The sequence below is a fragment of the Argiope bruennichi genome, chromosome 11 (genome assembly GCF_947563725.1).
Source record: "Argiope bruennichi chromosome 11, qqArgBrue1.1, whole genome shotgun sequence".
Taxonomy (NCBI): domain Eukaryota; kingdom Metazoa; phylum Arthropoda; class Arachnida; order Araneae; family Araneidae; genus Argiope; species Argiope bruennichi.
Window position 1 is genome coordinate 86,836,246 of NC_079161.1, and position 27,791 is coordinate 86,864,036.

The following is a 27,791-nucleotide window of genomic DNA, read 5'->3' on the forward strand; positions in this document are numbered from 1 at the left end:
AATTTAACATAATAAAAATATTGTAAGTTATTTAGTCAATAGCTTTATCGGACATCATTCCTTTTAATTAAAAAAAATCATTACAAAAAAAACTTGTAGTACAGATAATCTAATGTAATTCAACATATTAAATGAAAATATATTTAAAATACTAATCTTAATGTTCATTTTCTGCTTTTGGAATTTTACTCTCGTATTTGAATTATTTTTGTTGGAAAGGAATTTTAATCATTGTTGCCATCTCTTGCAAATTAAAAACATACTAAGCAATTAAGTTTTGTATATTTTTTTTTCTCTTCAAAATACGTCAGAGAGCGGAGCTTAAAATGATGGATTGTGCTTGAAATAACTTCCATTTTTGTAGTTTTAAGATTCATCCACTGTAGTTTGTTTAAAGCGTGAGTGTTTTTTGAGATGATTAAATAGTAATTATGATGTAAAAATGATGAAAAATATGAGTGGGATTTGATTTTGGACGTGCATTTATATTTTTGGATGATTAATGATATGGAGTTTCAAAATGAAATATCATCTACAGATGTGTTTTGGAGAATCTCCGTATTCAATTAGATACAATTTTCCCTTCACTTTCTATGCAGCTATTGTAGGAAAAAAATTATGTTTTATATATGCGGTTATTTTAAAGCAGGTCTGAAGTTTTGAAGGTCATTTGTAAGTAATGAATATATTTACAATGGTGTGAATTCCAATGTAAGGTTGTCTTTTACATTGTTTGGCTATTATATTTAGATTATAAAAAAATTCGAAATTTCCAAGAAAAATTACTTTACAATCTATTAGGATGTCTTAAGGAATTCGGATCCAAAAGATTGACTCAAATCTTTTATTTATTTCAGATGATCCTTGGCAGGCTACATTCAGTCCTGTGCTCATAGTTCTCATATGCGTTGTCATTGTTCTTATCCTTATTGTGGTTGTTATCATCATAATAGTCAAAGTAAGAAGTAGACCAGACAGTGAAAAAGGTATGAGTTAATACTTTTCTTAATCTTTTTATAATAGTTTTAGAAAAAGAGATAACACACTTCATCCATCAAAAATGATATGGTTTTACGATTTTACAATACGGATTTTATTATCTTTATAGTCAATAAAGTATGAGTTAATTTTTTCTATCCTTTTATCATAGTTTTAGGGAAAGAGAGTTAAGATATCTGATCACACAAAAATGATATAGTTTTATAAATTTATAATATGGATTTCCTTTATAATCAATAAAATTACTAACCAGGTAATAGTTACTGATTAGCTAGAAAAATAGAAACTGTAAATGCTTTAAAACTAACATTTGATAAAATTCTAGAACAAAGAAGTAATTTTATGATAAACAAAAATATCTTTGTGGTATATCAAATAATTTAAAACACTGATGCGTTATCAATTTATGATAATACTTACCCAATATTAGAATTTATATTCAGGAGATAAGACTGAAAATAACCAAAACATTTGAATTTATATTCAGAAGATCAGACTGAAAATAAACAAAACATTAGAATTTGTATTCAGAAGATCAGACTGAAAATAACCAAAAGAAAAATAAATTATTGATAAAAATATGATTACAAGATAAAGAGTGGTTTTTAGTTCGGAAGCGTATTGTAAAAAGGGTTTAAATCTGCATTTGAAAAACCAGGTCATTTTGAAAAGTATTCATGTTAGAGGAGTAATGCATTACTTTTGCACATTTTCCTTTTTAAAAAGTTTGTTTTTTTATACAAAATTTATTTTAAATATATATTCACTAAAAGGCAGATTCTTGTAAAATTAACATGTCTCTCATAAACTTTTAATTGAATGAGTCATTTTACCTATGAATATAAACACCACAAGCAATGACTATAACTAGTTATATAAATTTCAACAGTTTTTCTAATTTACAATGTGTATAATAATTACAGAAAATAAAACTTATTATCGATAAAAGGATGTAACATTTTTACTAATTTATTTTTTAAAATATTTTTAAAGTTTTTACTACCAAAGCTGAAAACATTTTCGATGACCCCAGTTTTCAGAATGCCAATTTTAAATAAATAGTAAATTGCTTGATAATACTAATATTATTCACTTAAAATTGCAAGATTTATTCGTGAAAGCGCAAAACACGAAATTCAAATAAAACTCGTATGGAAAATTATATCGGAGGGATTAAGATATCGATTATCGTTGATTCTGGAATGTGATAATTGGGATTTCCATGCATTTCTATCTTTCGATTTAAATCGATTTATTTGAAAATAATTCAGGAAACTATATGAAAGAATCTCAAATTGCTGCATTTTACCAAATAATTATATATCAATCTGGCGATGTTTGTAAAATCAGGATACAGAACAAAACCTGGGAAATAAGGTTATCGCTGTCAATATTTAATATTTGCATATTTTACTTCTACGTCGATAACCAATCCAAATTGATCTCCTTTTAATTCCACGAGAAAATTTTCCGATTCTCAAATCATGAAAAGATATACCTTTCAATAATTACACGCCAAGCTGAATACACAATTTCAAAAGGTGGAAAGTGAATTAGTCATTTCTCATAATGTTCTCTGCGCAAATTGAACTTGTTGCCAAAACCAAAATGCTTAAAATCGGAACGAACGAAAAGGAGGACTTCCGAATGTAGCTGCAGGGAAAGCCACGAAAGTTGAGTACCACTTAACATTTTCGATTCCGACCGATAAACTAATCATCAGTGACTTTCCCCCCTGCAACGACTTATAAATTTATACATATATATATAAACAGAAATGTGCAGATGTTTCCCGGGAAGTTAGGAGTTAATTGCTGTAGTTAATAAAACATCCTGCTGCTGCTACTGCTTTTCCCGCCATTTTTATCATTGCCATTCGCCGGCGAATAAATTAACCTGCATTTTGTGAATGTTCACCTGGAAAGCGAAGAGAACGATTGGTTAGTTAACTGATAAAAATCAATTGTCGGCTGCTGCGTCGGTTTTGGCTTTTAGTTGCCGGTGCAGTTACAGTTGCTAATGTAGTTTCGATTTGCTACCGCAGATGTTTGCAATCGGAAGTAGCAGATGAAAGTCTTCAGATGTGATAATAAATTGTGTTACGTAGAAAAGTTTGGGAGTGAGTTAATATTGCATTCCATTAACATAAAAGATCGTCTGTTTTGCCATTTGCATCTAAAAGTAGATGCGTTTCGCGTTGTAAAATACCATTTACTTTGCTCGTGGAAAATAAATGATGCGATAAGATCAAAGAAAATCCATAAGGAATATTAAGAAAAGCGAAAAATGTTCTTTGGAAAATATTAAGTAGGATATGTTCCTGGTTTCATTTCCTTTATTTGCAATTATATGCGGGTCTGAAATCTTGATTTGCCATTTCAGATTGTCTATCTATGGAATGTCACGGACTAAACAACTGTCAATGCTCTTCATGAAGCATAAACATAATGGCTGCATTTCTTCTGATGTGAAAATATGATTAATGACATGGGCATTATCGTTATATATGAGGATTTCAATTGAAAGTAACTTTATTCACAGTGTTGATGAGAAACAATCGATTGTTATAAAAATCCAAACTCTTAATGGAATGCAACTCATAGAATGGCAAAATTAATGACGCAAATTACTAGAAAAAAGAAAAGCATCTTCTGAAAATCCCCATTTTTTTTCGTTTAGAGTTTAGTAACTTACTTTGATGTTACTAATGATATTGAATTATATCATTAGTTATATTGGTATAACTAATGATATAATTCAAGATTGAATCTCTCATTTTAATATATCTACACCTGTTTGGAAGTTCATAAAAAGTATATATTTCCAGCATAATTAAATATCTCGATATTTAGATGAAATAAAATTTCTATTTTAGGGATAATTTTCCTATATTTATTTGCAATTGGTATTTCAAATAATTTCAGAGGTTTTTTTTTTTTCCAATTTTTTTGTTGCATAATTTTCTATTAATAAAAATATTAGTATAATCAAGGGGGCAAATAATTTTTTTTATAAGTTTACAAATAAAAATGCTTTAATTCTATGTTATATAAGTGCTAAATTTAAAAACCATTGTTGATAGAAGTTGCAAATTAAATTTTTTAAAAATACGAATTATTAGTTCGAGTTAGAGAATATCGAGAATTTGAATAATAATCGAAATCGAATTCATCCAAATGGAATAATTTTTAAAGAATATTCGAGCGAAAGTGAAAAGTCTTTGAATCATTATATCGGTTGATGCATCAATTTTTTTCAAGTAATCAATGTAGAAATTACTCCAATATTGTGTTTTTTTTTTATTTTAATACGCATACTTTTGCATCGATATGTATATGGCAACTACATTCTTTATTACTTTTTTCTTCTTTTAGATTTTATTTATAATACTCTGACTTTAAATAAAATTTTCATTTGCACTCAAATAATAAAACGGAAAATTAGACTTATTTGGTTTTCCTTAACGATTCCAGCTATGTCATAAATTTGAAGTATTACTGTATAAGGAATCCGAAAACCCAACCACACGTAAGCGGTTGCAGTTAAGCCAAATTTTCAGCGAATATTTATCACCAAGGAAACATTCTCAAATGGGACACTCCTGTGTGAGAGCGTCTGATATGTTCAAATCTATTTCATCTTATAAGGCTGCGTTTATGAAATAGAATGTGACAAAATGGCAACATTTTGAGCAGTTAAAAAGATATTCCTCTAAATTTTCAATACTCGTCGATAATTTTAAACATTATTTGTCTAAAATCTTTCATTTTAATGGCATGTTTCAACATTTTAAATAAAGATTCTACATATTTAATAATGTTTCTACATTTTAAATAACCAGTCTCTACCCGTTGAATTATAAAGGAGGACGCATGTATGTGTAACTTTATATATGCGACTTCCTTTATAATGTATTATGTCATCTGCCTACGTAACAGACCGTTAACCTCTAAATTTGTCATAGATTTATTTTAAAGGATGTAAATAGGAGTTGGAGACTTAATTAAAATTTTAAATAGATTTTCATTAATTAAAATTTAAGCAAAATTTTAAAGTTTTTTTTCCATCAAATTCCAAAAAAGAAATTGAGGGAAAATAATTTTGGTAGTATTTTAAAGTATTAAATTTTTAATCATTCCAATCTAGTTGCCGTAAAATATTTTTATTTAATTTTAATTAAATGACTTAATATATTCTTAACAAATGAATTTTAACAGGTTTTCCATATTGATTCAGTTTCTGTATAAAGTATACTTTCAATAAAACTTTTAAGATTTTCTGTTGTTTACAATCAAAGTTTAGCTTTAAAAGTTAGAAACGATGATTTTTTCTGAAGTTCATTCTTGTTTTTTTAAACTGCTTATCTTTATTGAAATATAATTTGATGCCTAAAAAAATATACTATCATTTATTTTGAAAATTGCTTCTTTATTGTAAAATTCTGGATTTTTGTTGTTGTTGTTAAATTAGAAATTTTTTGTATAAATTCAAAAGCAATGCTAGCTTGTGTAACCAGATCTTCTATTTCATAAGAAAAAAAAAAAACATTTTTCATCCTTTCAAGTCCGCAACATGCATATTTAGTAGTTAACGAAATTAATATATTATTAATGAAAACTATTAACATAATGAACTATTTTAACATTATGCTAGTTTACAGGATTTAATTGTCTTTTGCTATCAAATCTGACCGATTTATTAAGTTTTGAATATTACAACATTAGAAAAGTCAACATTTTCATAATCAAGGCCAATCAGTCTTGGGAACTCTGTTAGATGATTTTTTTTTTGAGACGATAGATGAACTGATCTAAAATCACCTTTTTTTAAAGAATAGTGATATTGAAATTTTCATAAATCGGTCAGTTTTAGAGACTGATTTTGTCAATTGGAGAGCAACTCTTTTCATTTAAAATATTAGCGTCTTAAAAATATTTTGTTAATATGATTCACAGGGTTAAGGATATATATAAAAATTTAAAATTCGTAATTCATCAGTATTTATTGACTCATTTTACATAAAATATAATTATTTATTACATTTAGAGCATTTAATAACCGATGTATGACTATTACTAAAGATTTACAAATTAAATGTTGGTGTCCGATTAGAGTAGATACCTTGTACGTATTAAACCATATTTGCCTTAAATAAAACTGTTATTTAACTGTTAACTTTTCAAGAAATATCTTTTTTCATATTTATTTCATTTCATACAAACACGTGCTGAAAATTATATTTTTATATATTTAATTTGGAATGATAGTTAACTTTCCTTTTAATTTCAGGTTTTGTCAATATGATGGCAACGCGTTGATAAAAGTTAATTGCTTTCTCATTAACGTTCAAGGAGCTCGAGCAGCTTACATTTTATTTTTTATTTTCTACGAAATAAATTGTTGAAAAATGTAATTAAATTATTTTTTTTTTAAAAAAATTCATTAAAAATAGTAATTTAATTTGTTCTTCAAAACATTAGTATCAGAAAAAATATTAATTTTGAACTTCAGTATGATGTAAAAATCAATTTTGCGCTGTTATATTTCTCGAAGTTAAAGCGGAAAAACTCCAAAATTTTGGATAATTTTTAATGAATTAAAAATTAAAAAAAGATCACTCCAAGGTATTCTCTGCCTCCAAGGTATACATGTGCCAAATTTGGTAGCTGTATGTGAACGGTCTGGTCTGTGGATCGCAAACACACACACACACACACACACACACACACATACACACACACACACACACACACACACACGCACACACACATTTAGTTTTATTATAAATATAGATATAGATAAATTCTGACTTCAAGGAAAAAAAGTTTTTTAATTTCTTTTACTATACTATATATATATATTTGAAAAACGTTCGTCTTATTTTATTTAAGCTCCTTATATCAATATAAGTTTATTTTACTTTAGTTTCAAAAATAATATACAGTTAATTATTGCTGTAAACACTGTCATTTATACGCCAAAATTTGATTTTCTTTCACGCTGCTTAGAAAACCAGAAACATGGAAATGACAAGTAAGTATCTCACATTAATGTCAGTTGCTCACATTTGTGATTAATTTTTTTTCTTTATAATATTGATCATTTTTATACAGAAGTTATTTTATGTTGGTCACACATTTTGAGACCATGCGACAAAATATTGGATCGTGAAATCTTCGAAATTAATCCGTCTTGTCTTTTTCTTCAAGACTAAAATGTAAAAATAATTTAAAATGCTGGCTCTGTTTGAAAAAGAAAATAAATTTGTCAAATTAAATATAATGAATGAAAATTTTTTAAATACGAAATATACAAAGTGATACAAATATACAAAGTGAAAAAAAATGTAATTGTAAAAACTTTTTAGCTCATGATTTTAATAAAATCTTTATGTTACAGAACTATTTGAGTCTGAAAAGCATCGTTTTGTTATTTTATCTGCCGGTAAACAAATAACTTAAAAGCGCTTTGAAAAAAAGTTGGTACGTGGTTTACGCGCGAAATTTTCAGATTTTTATCAAATTTTAAACAAAACTCATTCTAAGGAATTTTGTTTTTTTGTCTGTGCGATTGCAAGTGAACACGATAATTAAAAAAACGTACAAAGCTATATAAATAAACTTCCTAAATTACTGTACAGCTTCCTAGGTAGCACTACTTATTACACAATGTCGTTTGATATTATATTATTCAAAATTTAACATTATTGTGTAATATCGTTTGGTATTATATTATTCAAAATTTAACATTATTGTGTAATATCGTTTGGTATTATATTATTTAAAATTTAACAATATTATAGAATATTGTGCGACATTATATTTTTCGATATTTAATAATTTTATATTATTTAATATTTCACAATATTGTAAGTATTGTTTAATATTGTTGAATATTGTACAATATAGTGTGCTACTAGGGCTTAGAAGCTTAAACATATATCCATATGAAGTTTTAAGCCAAATAATTCAACAGATTGGCTGTATTTTCGCATGCATAAAGCCATATTTCAGCTTTTTTTATCTGATTATTAATTACTGAACTTTGATATATAAAAAGTGGCATATCATCTTGTTACAAAAATTGTACTTTTACATCAAAATTTGGTTTCACTGAGATTGCAAAAGGGTATTCAAAAGACATTTTTATGTTTTCATAATATATAAAGGAGAAGAATACTCATGTGCAGTACTCTAAAAATAAAAATCTGAGCACGAATAATAGGGAATATGCAAGAGAGGTTTAGGAAGCCTCCCCCCCCCACTCTCCACTGAATTTTCTTGTTTAAATATTTTTTTCTTTTAAGGCCATTTTAGGAGAGGCTTTAAATAATATTTAGTCGTAAACCTTTTAGGTGGAGAATTAATCCAAACTACTATACACGACGAAGCTGTCAAACTCAGTTAGTCAAATAACAAGATTTAAGTTTACATGGGTTGAAAAACACATTAAAAAAACTATTCAGTACCTGTTGAAACAAAGATTTCGAAAACACAAAATGAAAAAAAAAAAAAAAAGGTTGTGGGAAAATTCTGTCTTTTTCTACAAGCCATAATTTCTGTGTACCCATCATACCCTATTGTAAATAACAATAGAAATAAAAAATAATAATTTGTAAAATAATTAATACATTCCAAATTTAATACCTATACGTTTTAATTCTTCAAAAGATAATGATTTATATCTATATTTTGCTAATAAAATTTTTAAAAAAACTACGCTTCCATTTGTCATTTTTTTTTCATTTTTATGATTTTCTTCATATTTTATATTTGTTCAGGCGCAAAAGAGCAAAAGAAAAGTGCTTTAAAATATTGAAGCACTTTTCTTTTTTCCAAGCATTCCTAAAAATATTCTTCAGATTTTAATTTCAAAAAAGTAATCATGGCATTTTTAAATGATTCTTATACGTAAAATATGTTTAAGTCATAGTTATAAAAATTGTACTTCCTGCATTTCCTCATAAAAAAATATTAAACTATTTGCATAGAAATAAAAAAATGCATATGAATTTCACTTCATAATCAAAATAAAAATTATCCTTACATTTCATTCAAAAAACATACATTTTCGTATTCTATAAAAAAGTTTTAATCACTGGAAACTACAGACCAAAATTCTATAACCGGAAGTTTGCTTTTTTAAATCCATTAATCATTTTCTGACGCAAGTCATATCTGCAAATACAACTTTGGAAGAAGAGGAGAAAGGTGAAAAAAAGAGACAGATCCTTGCTTAAAAATGATGGGAAGACCAAAATAAAAAAAAGGCCAAAAAATTATCCCGGGTTTTAACATTTTTCGTCGTTTGTCAGCATTAAGTCACGCATGCCTAATCCTAGTAATTTAAAGTCTTGTATATCCCGAAAGTTTCCGTCCAAAAAAGTTCCATTTTTTAGGGTAAACATTTTTCTAAAACCAGGCAGTTTGTCGCCAAGAAAAATTACGTGCTTAGAAATTTCACGTCATTCTTATAAGCGTAGTTTATGCCTGACGTGCCAGCTTTTGACGTTAAACGACTCTTAAAAATGCTGCATTTCTGGTGTATAATTTCGTGAAACGGTGAAAATGACGAAAATTTTATAGTCTCGTTACTATAATGGTCATTAAAATGAAGAAGTCACCTCAGTTCTACATCTGGAAGTTTCTTTTTTTAATGGCAGAATTAAGATAAATGTTCGAGTGATTTTTTTCTGCTTTAAATTCGTTGGGGAAAAAGGATTCCTTTTCGGCTTCAAACTTAATGAATGCGGATATCTTCTTAAAAAAATATATTCTAAGTTAACTTTTTAGATATAAGATTAAATGTCCGAAATCGTCTTGAATAGTTTAGAAAAGTTTATAATTTCGATGCGTAGGATCTTTATCGGTTGTTTTAACCTGTTAGCACGCAAAACTTTCAAATAAAAGATTTTAAAGAATTTTTTAATTAAGTTAAAATGTCAAGAAAAGAATAAAAAGTTTTAAAAATGCATAAAACATATAAAAGATAAAAAAAAAAAAATATGTATTTTTTAAAAACTTTATGAAACCAGTGAAAGTGGTCTCTCAAACCTTTAACCTGTAGTGGTAATATTATAAGCCAGATAACAACTTCCGGAGAAGAGAGTACTCTTTTGTCTAGTGGTTATGTTACTCGGCTATGACTCCTAACGTTGCGAGTTCGAACCTCAACCCGCACAAACCGTTTGCACACGGAAAAGTAGTTCGATGTATATTTCTTCACTTAAGACAATTACTTGCTCTTTACAATATAAATTTAAAATAAACATATACATAATTGTTTTAATTTATATTTTCACCACTTATTTTCCACATCTTCTTAACATTTTGTAAGTATTTTTAACAATTAAAATTTAAAAATAAACAAATAAAACGTCAAAATGATGCACAGTTCTGAATGATGAGTGAGAGGCACCAACCCGAGTGCAAAGGGTTATTAATTCTTATTCTAGAGAACGCCTTGCATGGCATTGGGGAGCAATAGTTACGAAATATTAACCTTTGGCGCGAATTTAACATTTTTACTGAATCTATTCTGTGACCCTTGGCGAGTTTTTTTGGCGATTTATCCTTGGTATGCAATTAATAGTATCAGAAAATTGAATTTGTGCTTTAGAACATTTTTCTTAAACGGTTAAAACAAAAATTTGATACAAAACTGCACGTGTAGCAATAAAATCTCATACATAAATTGGTATATTTAAGTTACTGCGTTTTCGAATTATTGGCTTAATATGTTTCTCAGAGTACAGACCGACAGTCAGTCTACAATGTAGACTCTACATGTAGGTGGATTTGGCTCAAAATTTGATAGGTGTTCTACAATATAGATGTTAAATCTGTGTACCGAATATTATTTATCTAGCTTTTTTCTTTTGTATCAATAATTTTACATTATATTCAAATAACTGGACAGACAGACTTCTCCTGAATTACTGTACTTTCTCTCTATTACGTATGCAAAAAAGCAAAAATGATAAAAAAAAAATCCTTTAAAAATTGTATCGTCGCTTATTACAAAATTTTTAATATACAGTAAAAAATAAAAAATAATGAAAAAATGTCTTTTCAAAATCTTTTCATCACTTTAAAATATAGATATGAAAACCCTTCATATCAAAATATTATCATTTAGTTATTAAACACTTATTAAAGAATTGTTAAAGAATTTAGAAATGTGCATTGATCTGTAACTAAAAGCAAAAAGGAAACAATACGTTCTGCCTGTTTAAAGAGGAATCTAACTGTCCTTTAAATATGCTACCAAGACAATACCAAATAGATTTAGATATATAATTTAGTCAATGAGGGAACGACATTTTATAGAATAAGAATCGAGCAATTTCTTCTTTTCAAAGTGATTATGAGATATTTTAGTTGCATTTGAGGTGGATGGCAGTGTCAGTACAGGCTTAAATCTACCATGCTCAAGAACTTTTAACGTACTTTGAAATCAAAATCTGATAATTGGTAGATATATGACTGTTGGGAGTTGTTTAAATGTTTTAAAATACATACTTAATCCTTGAAAATATAGCTCAGTTTGGAAAAATCAATTTTGAAATTATCTCTCTTACTTTGTGTTAATATGTAATCTTAGGAATAGATTAAATGTGATCAATAGATTTTTAATACCATCTTATCACAATTTTTTATATTTTTCTACCACATTTTTAAGTAAATTCATTCAAGGCAAGTCAGCCTCTTTGCCAGTTTGCTATCCATGTGGAATAATAAATCAATCCCAGAAAAATATGACGTATTAAATTTAGCATATGGTCTTATTATAAAATATATAGATTTATGTCACATTTTGAGTCAAATTTATTCATTGGAACTCGGTATATCTATTTCAGTCCGATAACGCAAAATATTGTAGAAACAATATTGTAAAATATCATACGAACAATATATCAATCCCAGAAAAATATGACGTATTAAATTTAGCACATGGTCTTATTATAAAATATATAGATTTCTGTCACATTTTGAGTCAAATTTATTCATTGGAACTCGGTATATCTATTTCAGTTCGATAACGCAAAATATTGTAGAAACAATATTGTAAAATATCATATGAACAATATTGTAAAATATCATATGAACAATATTGTAAAATATCATATGAACAATATTGTAAAATATCATATAAACAATATTGTATATACAATATTGTAAAACATCATATGAACAATATTGTATATACAATATTGTAAAACATCATATGAACAATATTGTATATACAATATTGTAAAATATTATACACGCAATATTGTAAAATAGTTGTAAATTTGCATAAAAATTTGATTGAAAACCCATCAATAAACTAATAATTCAGAGCAAATATGGAACTAAATCATTGTCTTTGAATTATAAATTGTTTCAGCAAAATATTCTAATAGTATAAGATTTCACTCAAAACCTTAACATTCCAAATTCCCAAAAGAGTCACTATTACTTCCTGCGTATCTTTAATTAATTCTCAGTACTCTTATCTTAATTCATTCTTGCATTTCTATATTTCAGAAAATTCATTAGATTGCTTACTACATCATTATTATCTATCTCATCATTATCATTGCTAATGGTCATTTCCGAAACAGCTAATGGTTTTGAGCAAGAAAAAACCCTTGTTATTAATCAACATTAATTAAAAATCCGATTGAATATAATGATGGTTATTTGAATAAAATGGATTCATTTATCTTTTGTAATGCATTTTATTATTTTGTAATTAGTGATATTTGTATCAGTAAATTATAAATGATGATTAATTTGAAAAGAAATGTTTTGATGAAATTCTAAATAAAAGAAGTGAATATTATAAAATAAATTATATTGTCGTGGTTACATAACTCTACTACCTTCTCTTTTGATATGGCTTCACCTTATTAACAACAAAGTATATATTCCTATGATACTTCTTCAAGGGGGGGGGGCGTTAAATTATATTCTAAAGACTTGTCATGCGTTTTCGTGTTTTTATTTGTTTTGTCTTGTGAAATATGGGACATAGAAAATAATTAAATAACTGTTCCTAAAATCCGTCTACTATTTTCATCTACCTCATAATGAAGTTATAAAGTGTCTGGTCCCTCTACAATATAAATTTTCAAAGTTATTGCTGAAATCCATATTGTTTACAAGAAAGCTGCTGCTATTTGTAATCAGAGTAGATAATACTGCTATATATTCTGAATCTCAGAAACTGAGCACATTCTTTTACAATAAAAAGACGTTTTGTAGAAACACTCTGGATCAATTTTTTAATTGTAGTTAACTACAATTGTGTTTTTAGAGTTGCGATATTTTTAATGATACAGTAAACTTGCAATTCAATAAAAATAAGTATGAATCCATTGGTGCGATATTTTCAATGCCAGCAAGTTTAAAAGCTGACATTTAAGAAATCCAACTATATTTAATTGAGTGAACACTGGCCACTTAGACAGCATTCATTTGAAATACTTGGCAAATTCAAGTTTCCATTGTTACTGCTTTTACAACAATTAGAACAATATCATTTGCCTATACACATTCCTATACTTTTCATTATTACTTGTTTTACCAATTTTACAAGAAGTAAGTTTAATTAAAATCACAATAATGCACGATTGAAGAAAGCTAAGACATCTCTTCAGTAAGACAGCTTGACAACATACAACATACACCTAACATTTTTACGTTATAGACATTTCCATTTAAATTGCTAAGTCTGACGCGTAGACTTGAACTTCTGGCATGGAAATCAGAAGCCAGATAAAAAAAAAAAGAAACAGAGTGCGCTAAAACGCATTCTCTACTTTAATTAAAGTAATCAAGCACTTCATGTTTACTTCGAAAACTTTCCCTCGTTTCGATTAGTTTTGTCAGGGAGGTTAGGTGCCTTAGATTAGTTTCGTCACGATAGCTGGGCTGGATACGTTTCGTTTTAAAACTCAGCTCTGAAACTCATTAAGCTACTAAAGAAGGATCCAATTTACGTCATTCTTGTTGTTTTTGGTACGTGGATTCATTCAAATCTCAAATTATGTCTCGCAATATAGCGTTGGATGGAAACAAAAAGATGCTGGCGTAATTTTATAGAACCTAAGCACGAAGGACATCATTTTTTCCTTGGGAAATTACTGAATCGGAATCTGTTGGTCATTATTTTGCTGTTCAAATTGTAGTGTTTTTTCTAAGATTTGTTGCTTAAATTTGGAAATATTTAGTGTATAAATAAACTTCAAATGGCAGAATAATAGACTTTGTTCTTAAACAAAAGAGATTTATAATCATAATCAGAAGCAAAGAGAATTCTCGAATGTTTTAGAACATGAAAAAGAAATGGGATTTTTTTTCCTTATAAGTATAGTTCTTATGGTCTGAAGCAGGAAATTTCACCAATTATTAAAATAAAACCAGCTGGTGTGGGGTCATAAGGATAATCTGATATAATTCTATATAAAGATGTTATTAGCATTGTAGATAGCCTTTGGTAGCATTTTGCCTCATGGAAAAAAAATTTTGAATAATAACAAGATGAGGAAACGCCGCAGTGTAGTGATGCTAAGCCCGTGAGTTATTATCTCACATTTTTTTTCTTCGGGTGTTGATTTTTCTATAAAGAAACCTGTTCAATAATACTGCTAATAGTTGAACAGTGATCACTAAACACTAATTCTCTTATTTCATCTACATGTTGTTGATGTCACGAAGTGGACGCTCTTCTAGAACGTGATTCATCTGTGACAGATTCTCTAACTTGGTGTTTAGCATCAAGCATGCAACAAAATCTGGATATTGACGATGCGGCGAAATGGGTGGTCCTCCAGAAAGTGATTCATCTATGACCGATTCTCTAACTTCTTTACATATTTTGTTTCACTCTTGTTTTTGATAAGCCGTTGTGTTCAAAACAATTTTCGAAAAATTTCAGATATTTTTTCCGAATAACTGCAAGTTAATTTATATTTATATCCTTTAGTAAATTCTATGAGCCATTTTGGAGAATCGACAAAATTCATATCTCATTAGATAACAAATTTATCATCAGACAATAAAATGAAAAATAATTTCTGACTGATGCCAGATGCTTTGAATTGTCGTAAAAATTACTTTTTCGACTCTTATGAAGACCACGTCGATATGCATGTATTTTTAATGAAATATTCCTGATTTTTTTTTTTTTTTAATGACGGTCGTGTTTTGGAGAGTGGAAATGTGCACTTTGGATAGATTTTGTCTGAATCTCCGTTTAAAATATTAATTAGATAAAAAATAAGTTATTTTTAAGATGTATCTAATTTGATAACTTCCAAAAATATGATTGTATAAAGTCTATTTCTATATCATTTTTGAATTTAAAAAATATCTCTTCAAGGATATACGTTTAAATCCCAGTAAAATATTTTCCTATAGTTCGGCAATTTAAAAAGTATTTTTGCATAATCTTTATCATTTTTCATTTTTGCAATGGAATTTAATCCAATTTCATGGTTTCATCAAATATTTAATTGCGAGGTTAATAATTATTGAAAGTTAACGATTAATTTTATTAACATGCAGTTTTCAAAAGGAATTGGAAATTGAAATAAATCAGGAATGGTAGGATAACATAAAGTGATGATTATCCAGGCAGCTAACCTTTTAATAGCCCTTTTAGGCGATGGGGTTTTAATCTGTTAAGGAGGTTCATTTATTACAATAAATAGAATATTTGTAAGGCTATTAAAAACATCTCTTAATATGTCTATCATAATCTGAAACATGAAACTGTTTCATTAATTGAATTAGGAAAATCGAAATATATATAAGATATTTAACTGGAAAAATATATATATCCAAAATTCTCAGTAAATCAACTGGTCCTCGATGTCGGTTAGAAAGATAGTCCGTGGTTATTGCTTTATTGATTATATATCTTCTTTTATTGTTTTACAATACCATATATTATAGAAAATATTTTTTCATAAATACTGTTTGGCAGAAATATTTTCTCTGATTCTTTCCGTCGCAAACAAAAATTAGTATTTTCAATTTATATGAGATTACCAAGACAATAATATGTTTACATATATCCTCCTATTGTTAGTTTGTGTGACAAAATGCTTCGCAGAATTTCTCGATTCAAAGAATTTCAGCATGGTCTCATTCTTAATGTGCTATGACCCAGAAAATGAAATCCATTGTTTAAGATTCACTACTTAATGTATCAATATTTCAAAGGACCACCAGTAAAAACTATATTTCATTTCACTTCATCTTCAACCTCTTTTTTTTTATAATTTGTAGATCGACAACCCCTCTTCGGCAAGACACAGACGACAGACGAGAAATTATGACAACAGCTTTGGAGACAGAAGATAAATGCCCGGATGTCATACCAGGTAAGTGGAAATGAAAAAATAAGGACAATTTTATGTCCCTTCATTTTTTTCTTCACCTCATAAAGCATCCCTTAACATCTAACCTGGGACGCTACGCCTGTTTCAAACCATTAACCTCTGGGACGCATTTAGGAAGGAAATGTAAAATATGAGATATTCTCCCTGGTACTTGAAAAGGCGACGCCCTGCTGCCTTCGGAGACGGTTGCAGTGATCTCAAAAGCTTCGAAAACATTTTCTGGAGATTTCGGCTCCAGTTCGATATGGTTTAAGGACTTAATGACAAAGAAGTGTAAATGTAAAGATACATTTTTTTTTCACTTGTTCGTATTTCGAAGTAATCCATGCAAAATTTAAAATTGAGTCAAAAAGCTGAATATGCAAATTTTAATGATACATTAAATTTTTTTTATCTATTTTCTGCTATTTGTAATATTTATTTTTTAATTTGTGCTATAGTTGAGTTTCCTATAGTTGCATGCCATAGGAAAAGTTCATTTTGAAGGTTTATTATAGAGCTATTAACAACACTTTGGAACTTTGAAGAATTTTTATCCACTTTCTTTTTCATTCTCTCCTTTTTTTGGAAAAAATGTTATCCTTAAAAGAAATTATTCCTGTTTATTCTGCGTACATTCCATACGTTTCTAATATTTTAAATGAAAAGTTTCTTGAAGAAGGTGAAATATTAAATAGACAGATTAGATTATTTAGTGTGTGTGTTAGAGACCCTGACAAAAATTTCAGACACGGATTTTTTTTAAATATCTCAAAATGACAAAAATTGATATTTTAAAACATAACATCATTGTAATTTCTTAAAATATAATACAACGTTAGCAGATATCAACTTACAAACATTTAAAATAGTAATTTTTTAAGGAAAACATAGTTATAGAAATCGTAAATACAATTTTAATATCTAAATTTTGTCTAACATTTAAGAGGTTGATATTTTTAAAGTACTTTAAAAAGTCGATTTTTTTTTTTGCTAAGTTGTGAATTTTTTTAAATTTATTTTTCTTCATGTTTGAACAATTTTTTCTGTAAAACAGTAGAATTTTGTTTCTCTTTTTGGGGAAATTATAGGGATTTTTATATTTATATTTATATACATTTTAATACTATTTTACGTGTTTAGATGCTGTTTTCTCAAATATAGAATATAATAGAATTTTCTTATAAAAAAACCCTTATGTTTTTTGTCCAAATTTAATATAATAATTTCTCAATATGTTCTGCAGTTTCTCGACTAGAGAACAAATAATCTATTTATTTAGAAACTTTTTATAGTTGTTTTAATGCTTCATTATGTGGGAAGAATTGAAAATGTAATATTATTTATTAACAGAACCCCAAAATTTAAAGAATGGATAGAAATATCGCTTAATTTTTGATTCAGTAATTAGAAAATGCATTTCCTAAGCTATCTGCAAAATTAAAAAAAAATAATTTACATCATTTATAAAGTAACTTCTTATGTAAAACTTGAAATACTATAATGGAAATATTCCCGATATTTTTAATATTCGAAATAGTTTTTAAATAAAATAAAGATAAATCCTTGAGATGATTATATTTTATAATAAATTGAATGGTTTTCTTTCAATGTTTCCCTTTTTGAAACAAACAGAAGGTAAACATCATATTTAACAACAACAAAAAAAAAAAAAATGGTAATCAAACATTGCATTGTTATGCATATTGATAACATCGAACTCATCATAATATCAATAGTTTTCAATGCTTTGGCATGAATTTTTATTAGAATTAGAATTTATTTGTATTCTTGATTGCTAAATGTCTTTTAGCTATAGCATTTATTTGAAGTAAATGTTTTATTAAAAATGAAAACAATAAAAGAAAGAGAAAATGCTCCATCATCATGATTACGGTAAGAAAACAAAAATTCAATCACATATTTCAATATTCATCTTTTGTTATTTTATTATTACACTAAAATGCTTACACATACATTTTAACTACTCTCAAACTCATATTTATCGTTTGCAGATTTAACATAATCAAACAGACAAGTTTAAATCTTTCGTGTTCTCATTTAAAATTCATTATAATAAATAATCTTGGCCTTTGCCTTTGCCTTTCTTTCACAAAGTAACTTAGTTTCGAGAAGCACAGCCTTTTAACATGGGTCGGTACATCTCATTAAATATGTTATTAAAAATGGAACTTACAATTTATCCTTAGTTAAGTATTTCTAACGTTAGTTTGTTATTCTTGACAGAGTTTACTTTTTAATGATGTTCTTTTGTAGAATCTTTAGGAACAAATTCGATTACTTTTTTTTTCTTCTTCTTCTGATATTTAGAATTTAATCATTATAATCTCATGTACTATTTCTTATAAATAATAGCCGCATATGCCATGGGATGATTATTTTATTTTCAGAATTACTTTTGTTCTTTTATAATTAATTTCTTCGCCGAAATTGTTAGTAAAAGTAAAGAAGTAACATTCGAATTTTTCGCCGAGATTTCTCTTCTTAATTTTTGATTTCAAGGCTCGTTAAATGAGCAGAAAATTTAATTATTGTTGCTCTAAGTTGAAGTTCTTTGTAATTAATTGCATTTTTGCAGGAAATGGCTTAATCCCACGCTTTTGTCTAAAACTAAATTTTAAATGTAATTAAATTCATTGGAAGCTTGTGTTGTTGCAATTTTAAATTTTTATGCATTTTAGTCTCTTAAAAATTTTATATGTTTTATTCGCAGTCTCTTTAAAATTGGAAATTTCAAGGAATATTATCAAGATATTTTTTGAATAATTATTATACATTTACTATAATAATATGAATAATTATTATATATCTAGTATTGATATTTTATATACATTTTCTCGTATTCAAGGAGAAAATATGGTAATCGTTAAATAATTTGATAGCGAGATCTTCATATTTCAGACATCTCTGAGTTTGGAAAATGTCCGTCTGTCTGTGATAAACATAACTAAAAACCTTGTTGAGCTAGGCGGCTGAAATTTGGTATATGATCTGTACACCACATTTGCAGATTCATTTCAAATTATGAGCAAAATCTATTCAGAAGACCGTCTGTCTGTTTGTTTGATTATATGTTTACTTGATAGCTACAAAACACACATAGGTCGATAGATACAGTTCGGGACACAGATTCAACATCTATAGTATAGACACCTGTCAAAGTTTGAGCCAAAACGAACCGTGACTGTCTGTCTGTCTGTGCTTTCAGAAACATGTAAACGCAGTAATTCAAAAATTCAATGACTTAAATATATCAAATTATGTATGAGATTTTATTAATAGAAGTTTAGTTCTGTGTCACATTTTTGTTTCGATCGATTGGGATTCAGAGAAAATGCTAAATTCATACCAAATGTTAATATTTCGTAACTATTGTAGGCCTATGTCATGCAATGCGTTCTTTTGCATGGCAAGTTTATTGAAGAGTATGCGAGAAAATTTTATGGCGACCACTTCGTTTAGTTAAAATTATGTTTTGTCTGTGAACACTATAATTCAATAATGTTTTAAAATAGAAGAATGGAATTTTGTTTTTGGACTTGATATGAAATTTGCATAATTTTGTTTGCAAAACGAAATATATGAACAAAAAGAAACTTGTCTGTCTGTCCCAGTGCAAGTGAATACAATGGCTACAGTGAGCACATACTAGATGGATAAAATCTGATGCACAATTCTATCATACTAAGTACAAATTTGTTTCAAATTTTCAATCTATTCCATTAAAAGGTTAACAGTCTATCTGTCAATATATTTAAATTTCCAGCAAACGGAATCTTTTAAAAATTCAAGAATTTAAATAAAGGAAATATGGAATGTAATTTTATATTTAAATTTGCAATTCTTGTGAAACTTTGGTTTCAATTATTCGAGGAAAAGTTATCCAAAATGGAAATTTGATTTTTTTTTTCACTATATAGCGAAGCACAAAACGTGCATGGGATTTTGAAACTAAAAGTAGGAGTACTTGTATCGTTCACGGACTTGCTCAAGGTTCCCAAATTTATGCAACAAAAAAAAAAGAGACATAAGGTCTTTATTTAGTAGTATACGATCAAGATTCGAGGAGGGCGCTTTTGTTTTTCATGTTAAAGGACAGTATCATTTCCTTCTTACACTCTAGAGACCAAATCTTAGAAATATGCTTGGGATTTTAATTTTTATATCCATACATGTTCTTGATGACATTACAACATTTTTATATCTCCAGGGTCTTATTATTTATTTAATTTAGAAAACCGCTTTTCAGTTTGAACATTCTGCGATACTTATAATAAGGAATTATGAAAAGTTCAAAAATACACCTTATAAAAAGTCAAAAAAGATAAAAAATTGAAGAAAAAATAAAAATACTTTATTTTTAAAAAATTTTAAATTACTAAAATTAAAAAATAATTTTGCGCTAGAAATATGGTGATGCAAGTAAAATAATAAAAGCGTGTGGCATAGAAGAATTTCCATAACCAGATCGAATACCAAATAACATCAAATGACTGAAAAATGTTAATTTCGGAAAATTAGATATTTACTATTAATGTGATTTAAATTCAGATTTAATATATCGGTTGTATAAATATGGTTCAACCCAACTTTAACCGATGATATTAGTGTTACTACTTGCCTGAAAGTAAACTGAAGAATTTCCATTTCAAAAATTTGCCGATAACTTTTAAAAATTAGTGAATATAATCATCTTAGTACAGTGTAAGCACAATTACAAAAAAAGCCCCAAAACTATCAATAATACAATATAATTCAACTACATTATTTATATATTTTATATAATTTTTGTTTGAAAATTTTATCTAATTTTCTGAAACCAAATCTATTTCAATCTAACCAACTGAAATCTAGAGAAATCTTTAATCTCGAATGCTTCATAAACAATTCAAACGTAAATTTCCAAATCTTCCAACAAGAAACTACGCAATTTTTAAATTTCATTTCTAAGAATTTGGATTTTTATCAATCGCAATTCATTTCGCATACATCACTGGACTCCTAAATGAAAGACATTCTACTATTGGTGGATATTTATTCAGCGTCCTCGAATAAGATTGATTGACTGAAATCTTGAATTTCCGAACGGATATGAAATGCGAGTGACTTCATCTGTGCGTAATATTTCAAATTTGCTGCTACAGTCTTTTCAATTGGAACTTTTCGCAACTTTGTAACTTAATGGAATAACCTATTCTGTATAAAATGCATAGATGTGCTAACAGATATGTGAATTAGTATCTGGCAACTGTCTGGAAATCATTTGGAGTAGAAAACTAATTTGAATCAATTGCTTTTAAAACGCAGTTATGCATATAAATATTCCAATTTCGGTTGAAATAGAATTATATCAGATATCGTTTGGTATTTAGAAGTCGCAGGAACGTTAAATAAATAAAGGAAATATGAAAAGTCTTTAATAAGCTGTATTTATAACGTTGCTTTTAACGAATCTAAATATTTTAAATCGGATTTCGTTTCGATAATTGTTGATGTATTCAAATTTATTCAATACTGTAGCATTTTATTTCTGATCATAGAAGATTTAAAATATCTTATATAAAATAATTTTATTAGACATCCAAGTTGAAATATTTTCTTTCTCTAAATGTAATAACAATGTTTGAAATTTCAATTATATTTTGCTTTATTGTTAGAAATGGGAAATTGTAGTTAGAGATATTCTGTTTGGTCATTTTATTAAAATAATACACGATTATATAAAATTGTCCCTACCTCTAAGTTTTGATAAGTAAATTTTGCTAAATAAACTAAAATCTATATCAAATATCAGGGAAGAGGTCTTTTTAATACGGTTAAAATTCACATGGTGGAAAAGGAAAGGTCTTAAAGTTTCTTGATTTAAAGCTCTTTCTTAGATAAAAAAGCTAAATAGGTTATCTTTTCCTCTAAATTTGCACTAATGCTGAAGTGACTATTAGCTATTAGAGCCAGCGACGATGACTGACGATCCTCCATGTAAGAGTTTTATACATGGAGTACCCATACGTAAGTCTGTATTCATACAATTCTTAAATCATTTCATTTTATCCCGTTATTGTCAGCAAATAGGAGCAAATCATAGGAGTCTCTACATAGGTTTTTTAGGTTACTGACCCTGTTGGTGGATAACCTCGTTAAAAGATTTTTATGTCTATAGATGTATTGCGATAGAACGGTTTTTTTACGGCTCATAGTATATTTGCTATTACTAGTGATGGTCCATACATTACTCTGCAGATATAGCTTGAAAGGTGGTTGCTTTGTTTTTCAAATCATCGATCTCGTTACTGATGATGAACATGTTTTTATGTCTAATGATGTACTGAGATAGGAAAGTCTTGTATGGATCATTGTATATTTGCTATTATTCATAATAGTCCTATACAATTACTCTGCAGATGTAGCCTGAAAGGTAGTTGCTTTGTTTTTCAAATCATCGATCTCGTTACTGATGATGCACATGTTTTTATGTCTAATGATGTACTGAGATAGGAAAGTCTTGTATGGATCATTGTATATTTGCTATTATTCATAATAGTCCTATACAATTACTCTGCAGATGTAGCCTGACAGATAGTTGCTTTGTTTTTCAAATCATCGATCTCGTTACTGATGATGCACATGTTTTTATGTCTAATGATGTACTGAGATAGGAAAGTCTTGTATGGATCATTGTATATTTGCTATTATTCATAATAGTCCTATACAATTACTCTGCAGATGTAGCCTGAAAGGTAGTTGCTTTGTTTTTCAAATCATCGATCTCGTTACTGATGATGCACATGTTTTTATGTCTAATGCTGTACTGAGATAGGAAAGTCTTGTATGGATCATTATATATTTGCTATTATTCATAATAGTCCTATACAATTACTCTGCAGATGTAGCCTGACAGATAGTTGCTTTGTTTTTCAAATCATCGATCTCGTTACTGATGATGCACATGTTTTTATGTCTAATGATGTACTGAGATAGGAAAGTCTTGTATGGATCATTGTATATTTGCTATTATTCATAATAGTCCTATACAATTACTCTGCAGATGTAGCCTGACAGATAGTTGCTTTTTTTTTCAAATCATCGATCTCGTTACTGATGATGCACATGTTTTTATGTCTAATGATGTACTGAGATAGGAAAGTCTTGTATGGATCATTGTATATTTGCTATTATTCATAATAGTCCTATACAATTACTCTGCAGATGTAGCCTGACAGATAGTTGCTTTGTTTTTCAAATCATCGATCTCGTTACTGATGATGCACATGTTTTTATGTCTAATGATGTACTGAGATAGGAAAGTCTTGTATGGATCATTATATATTTGCTATTATTCATAATAGTCCTATACAATTACTCTGCAGATGTAGCCTGACAGATAGTTGCTTTGTTTTTCAAATCATCGATCTCGTTACTGATGATGCACATGTTTTTATGTCTAATGATGTACTGAGATAGGAAAGTCTTGTATGGATCATTGTATATTTGCTATTATTCATAATAGTCCTATACAATTACTCTGCAGATGTAGCCTGAGAGATAGTTGCTTTGTTTTTCAAATCATCGATCTCGTTACTGATGATGCACATGTTTTTATGTCTAATGATGTACTGAGATAGGAAAGTCTTGTATGGATCATTGTATATTTGCTATTATTCATAATAGTCCTATACAATTACTCTGCAGATGTAGCCTGAGAGATAGTTGCTTTGTTTTTCAAATCATCGATCTCGTTACTGATGATGCACATGTTTTTATGTCTAATGCTGTACTGAGATAGGAAAGTCTTGTATGGATCATTGTATATTTGCTATTATTCATAATAGTCCTATACAATTACTCTGCAGATGTAGCCTGAGAGATAGTTGCTTTGTTTTTCAAATCATCGATCTCGTTACTGATGATGCACATGTTTTTATGTCTAATGCTGTACTGAGATAGGAAAGTCTTGTATGGATCATTGTATATTTGTTATTATTCATAGTAGTCCTATACAATTACTTTGCAGATGTAGCCTGAGAGGTAGTTGCTTTGTTTTTCAAATCATCGATCTCGTTACTGATGATGCACATGTTTTTATGTCTAATAGATGCATTGCGATAGGACGGTCTTTTTACGGCTCATAGTATATTTGCTATTATTCGTGATGGTTCATACATTACTCTGCAGATATAGCTTGAAAGGTTGTTGCTTTGTTTTTCTAATTATCGATCTCGTTACTGATGATGCACATGTTTTTATGTCTAATGATGTACTGAGATAGGAAAGTCTTGTATGGATCATTGTATATTTGATATTATTCATAATAGTCCGATACAATTACTCTGCAGATGTAGCCTGAGAGGTATTGCTTTGTTTTTCAAATCATCGATCTCGTTACTGATGATGCACATGTTTTTATGTCTAATAGATGCATTGCGATAGGACGGTCTTTTTACGGCTCATAGTATATTTGCTATTATTCGTGATGGTTCATACATTACTCTGCAGATATAGCTTGAAAGGTTGTTGCTTTGTTTTTCTAATTATCGATCTCGTTACTGATGATGCACATGTTTTTATGTCTAATGATGTACTGAGATAGGAAAGTCTTGTATGGATCATTGTATATTTGATATTATTCATAATAGTCCTATACAATTACTCTGCAGATGTAGCTTGAGAGGTAGTTGCTTTGTTGTTCAATTCCTACTATTAGTTCACACTCTCCCTATATATGTAATATATATATGTTGTTCAAATTTTCAATCGTAAATAAAACAGTTTTTATTCATCCACTCAAGTTCAAATACATATTTTGAAACTTTTAGTGGATGGCACTTGATGTTAATACATTTTTTTCAAATATTAATTAATTAATTAAATTTATCCGGTAATTTTTATTTGGTCGCCAAAGTAACCAAATCCATCACCGAATGGTCGCCAAGTTTGTCGCTAATCTCTGAGATTACAAATAAATTCGCTTTCTATTTTGCCACTTAATATTGTAATTCTGTCATATGAATATACATGTTTATATTAATTGTAATTATTTAATAAAAAAGTAACTAAAATAAAAAAAAAATTGTTGACCTAAGTAGGAATTGACTTAATTATTTTTTTATATATTACTTGTTTTTTATTATTGATCTCATTACCGATGATGCACACATTTTTATGTCTAAAGCGGTTTGTCTCGATACTACACAACACAGTTCATGACTTACCTCCTTAATTATTGAACATCTGAACAACCCCCCCCCCTGCAAAAAAGAGCATTCTGATTTACCAATATTTGTAATTAGGTCAACGACATCAAAATTGTTTAGAGATATATTCTTTTTAAATGCGCATGATTAGCATCAAAAATAGTTTTCTTTTCAATCTATACGTGAAAATAAAGTAAATGCAAATTAAATTAAATAATAAATGCAAACTAACAACATAACGTCACCCATACCGCAGAAACTATATGTTGATAAGAGAGCATTTAAAAAAGGTGTATTGCTCCCCGGCTCTCAGGAAATGGCAACTGAGAATCACATATCATATGATATCAGATGAATCTATTTTGATAAGCAAGGAACCTAATTGACTATCTAAAGTCGTTATTTTGTGGTAATTTGCTCCCCTTTTCGTACTTTTTCCTTCTGTTACAGAATGCACTCGTCTGTTGGAAGTTTAAATCAAAGATCTTTTCCTCAAAGCATCAAGTAAGGTTTACATTCAGTCAGTAATAATGAATCAAGGTCACGCATGCGCAGAAACTATGTTGCAGCAAGTATTGTAAAGCAAGCACTCGTCGAGACAAAAATTTGTTGTCTGTTCTTTCAACGTGTCTCTATCATCTTTCTGCGCAATCTTCTTACAGGTATCAAACTGGCTGAATATAAACAGATCATCAGAATCTTACGAGTTCAGAAATATTTTGCAAAAAAAAAAAAAAAAACTTGAAGAAAAGAGCAGCTGAGATTAATGATCATCAAGAAATTCGAACTCGAGATCTTGATAAAATCTCCAACATCAAATCAATTGAATGCTAAAATAAATCAGGCTTTTTTTAGTGGAATTTCGAACGAATGCGAAATGAATAAATAAATAAGGCTTTATGTATTGGAATTTCGGACATTTCAGATGTAAAAAAAAGATTATGAACTAATGGGCTAATGACATGCTGAAAAAACAGAGAGAAAATCATTTTTACAATGCTTCAGAATGTTTTTTTTTTCTTGCGAATTTTTTCATTTGCATAGATAAAAACAAAAGAAAAAAATACTTTCATAGCAGGTGAAAAAAACGGGAGAAAAAAAAAACATTTTTTTTAACACTTGAGCAAAATGTTCCGCATTGCTCATAAATTGTAAAATGAAAATCTGCTCTAATCTTCTAATTAATTAAAAGTTTTATCTGTCTTTGAATGTGCTTTATCCAAGGACAGCCAAAAACTTTAAGATAATTTTTTTATTAAAACGATAATTTTAATGTATTGAATTTATAAAAGTTTTTTTGTGATTAAAAATATTTGAAAGATTTATTTATTGTACAACCGAAAGTTGCAAATCTCAGTTTTTGGAATTATCATTGGAATGTTATTCACTGATGAACTGTGTAATTACATGCTGAAACAATGACCAGGTTACATGCCTTTTAAATGAAATTACTAATTTGGACGTCATTAAAGGATATAATTAACTTGATAAATCAGAAAGAAAAACGTTTAAGTGCATTGAATAAATTAATTTCTTATTATTTTAAGTGCTTCCTTTTTTGCTCAGCTATCAATCAACCGTTTATTAACGTACGCATCTCTACTAATAATAAAGAATAAGGAGAGTCTATGCAGATCGTTTAACCTAAAGTTATCAAATTTAATATGAATATATTTTGGAAAGAGAAAATCTGTAACTACAAACGGTTTTGTAATATTTCAAATTAGCTTTTTAGTCAATAAAAAATGAAGTCAGATATCAGCATTTGTTCGTAATTTCATCTTAGAAAATTATGTATCATGTACCATTTTACATCATTTTAAAATTTAAAAAAATCTTTTTAATTATTCCAATTTTTATCTTGAGAAATTTTTTGTCTTAAATGTTCAGATTTTCAGAAATGGTTTTCACTGTAAAACTTTTAATAACAGATTTCATTGCTGTTATAAAATTCAAACTGTTTGTATTTTTTTTATCAAATCATTAATTGTCTAATCCCTCAATGAAAGCATATTTATAAAAAACCATTTTAAGATATTTTTCCCGATATGTTTCGCTATAAAAATTCTGCTTTTAACTCTAACTTTATTTATATCATAAGAAATCATGGCACCAACATATTTTGATTTTTAAAAGCATGTTAGAATTTTTTTTAAATTTATATAAAGAAATTTCAATATTTATTCTTTTTTATGTGGGAGATTTTGTTG

The 27,791-nt window shown here is 28.1% G+C and overlaps 1 protein-coding gene across 1 annotated transcript in view; it reads left to right on the forward strand.

Annotated features, from left to right (window-relative positions):
* LOC129956719 (hemicentin-1-like) overlaps positions 1-27,791 on the forward strand; it is a 224,075-nt gene that overhangs the window by 146,329 nt on the left and 49,955 nt on the right. Inside the window, exons 9-11 of the mRNA XM_056068655.1 lie at positions 858-986; positions 7,008-7,032; positions 16,278-16,372. Coding sequence (XP_055924630.1) covers positions 858-986; positions 7,008-7,032; positions 16,278-16,372 — 249 coding nt within the window. The remainder of the gene's footprint in view (positions 1-857; positions 987-7,007; positions 7,033-16,277; positions 16,373-27,791) is intronic.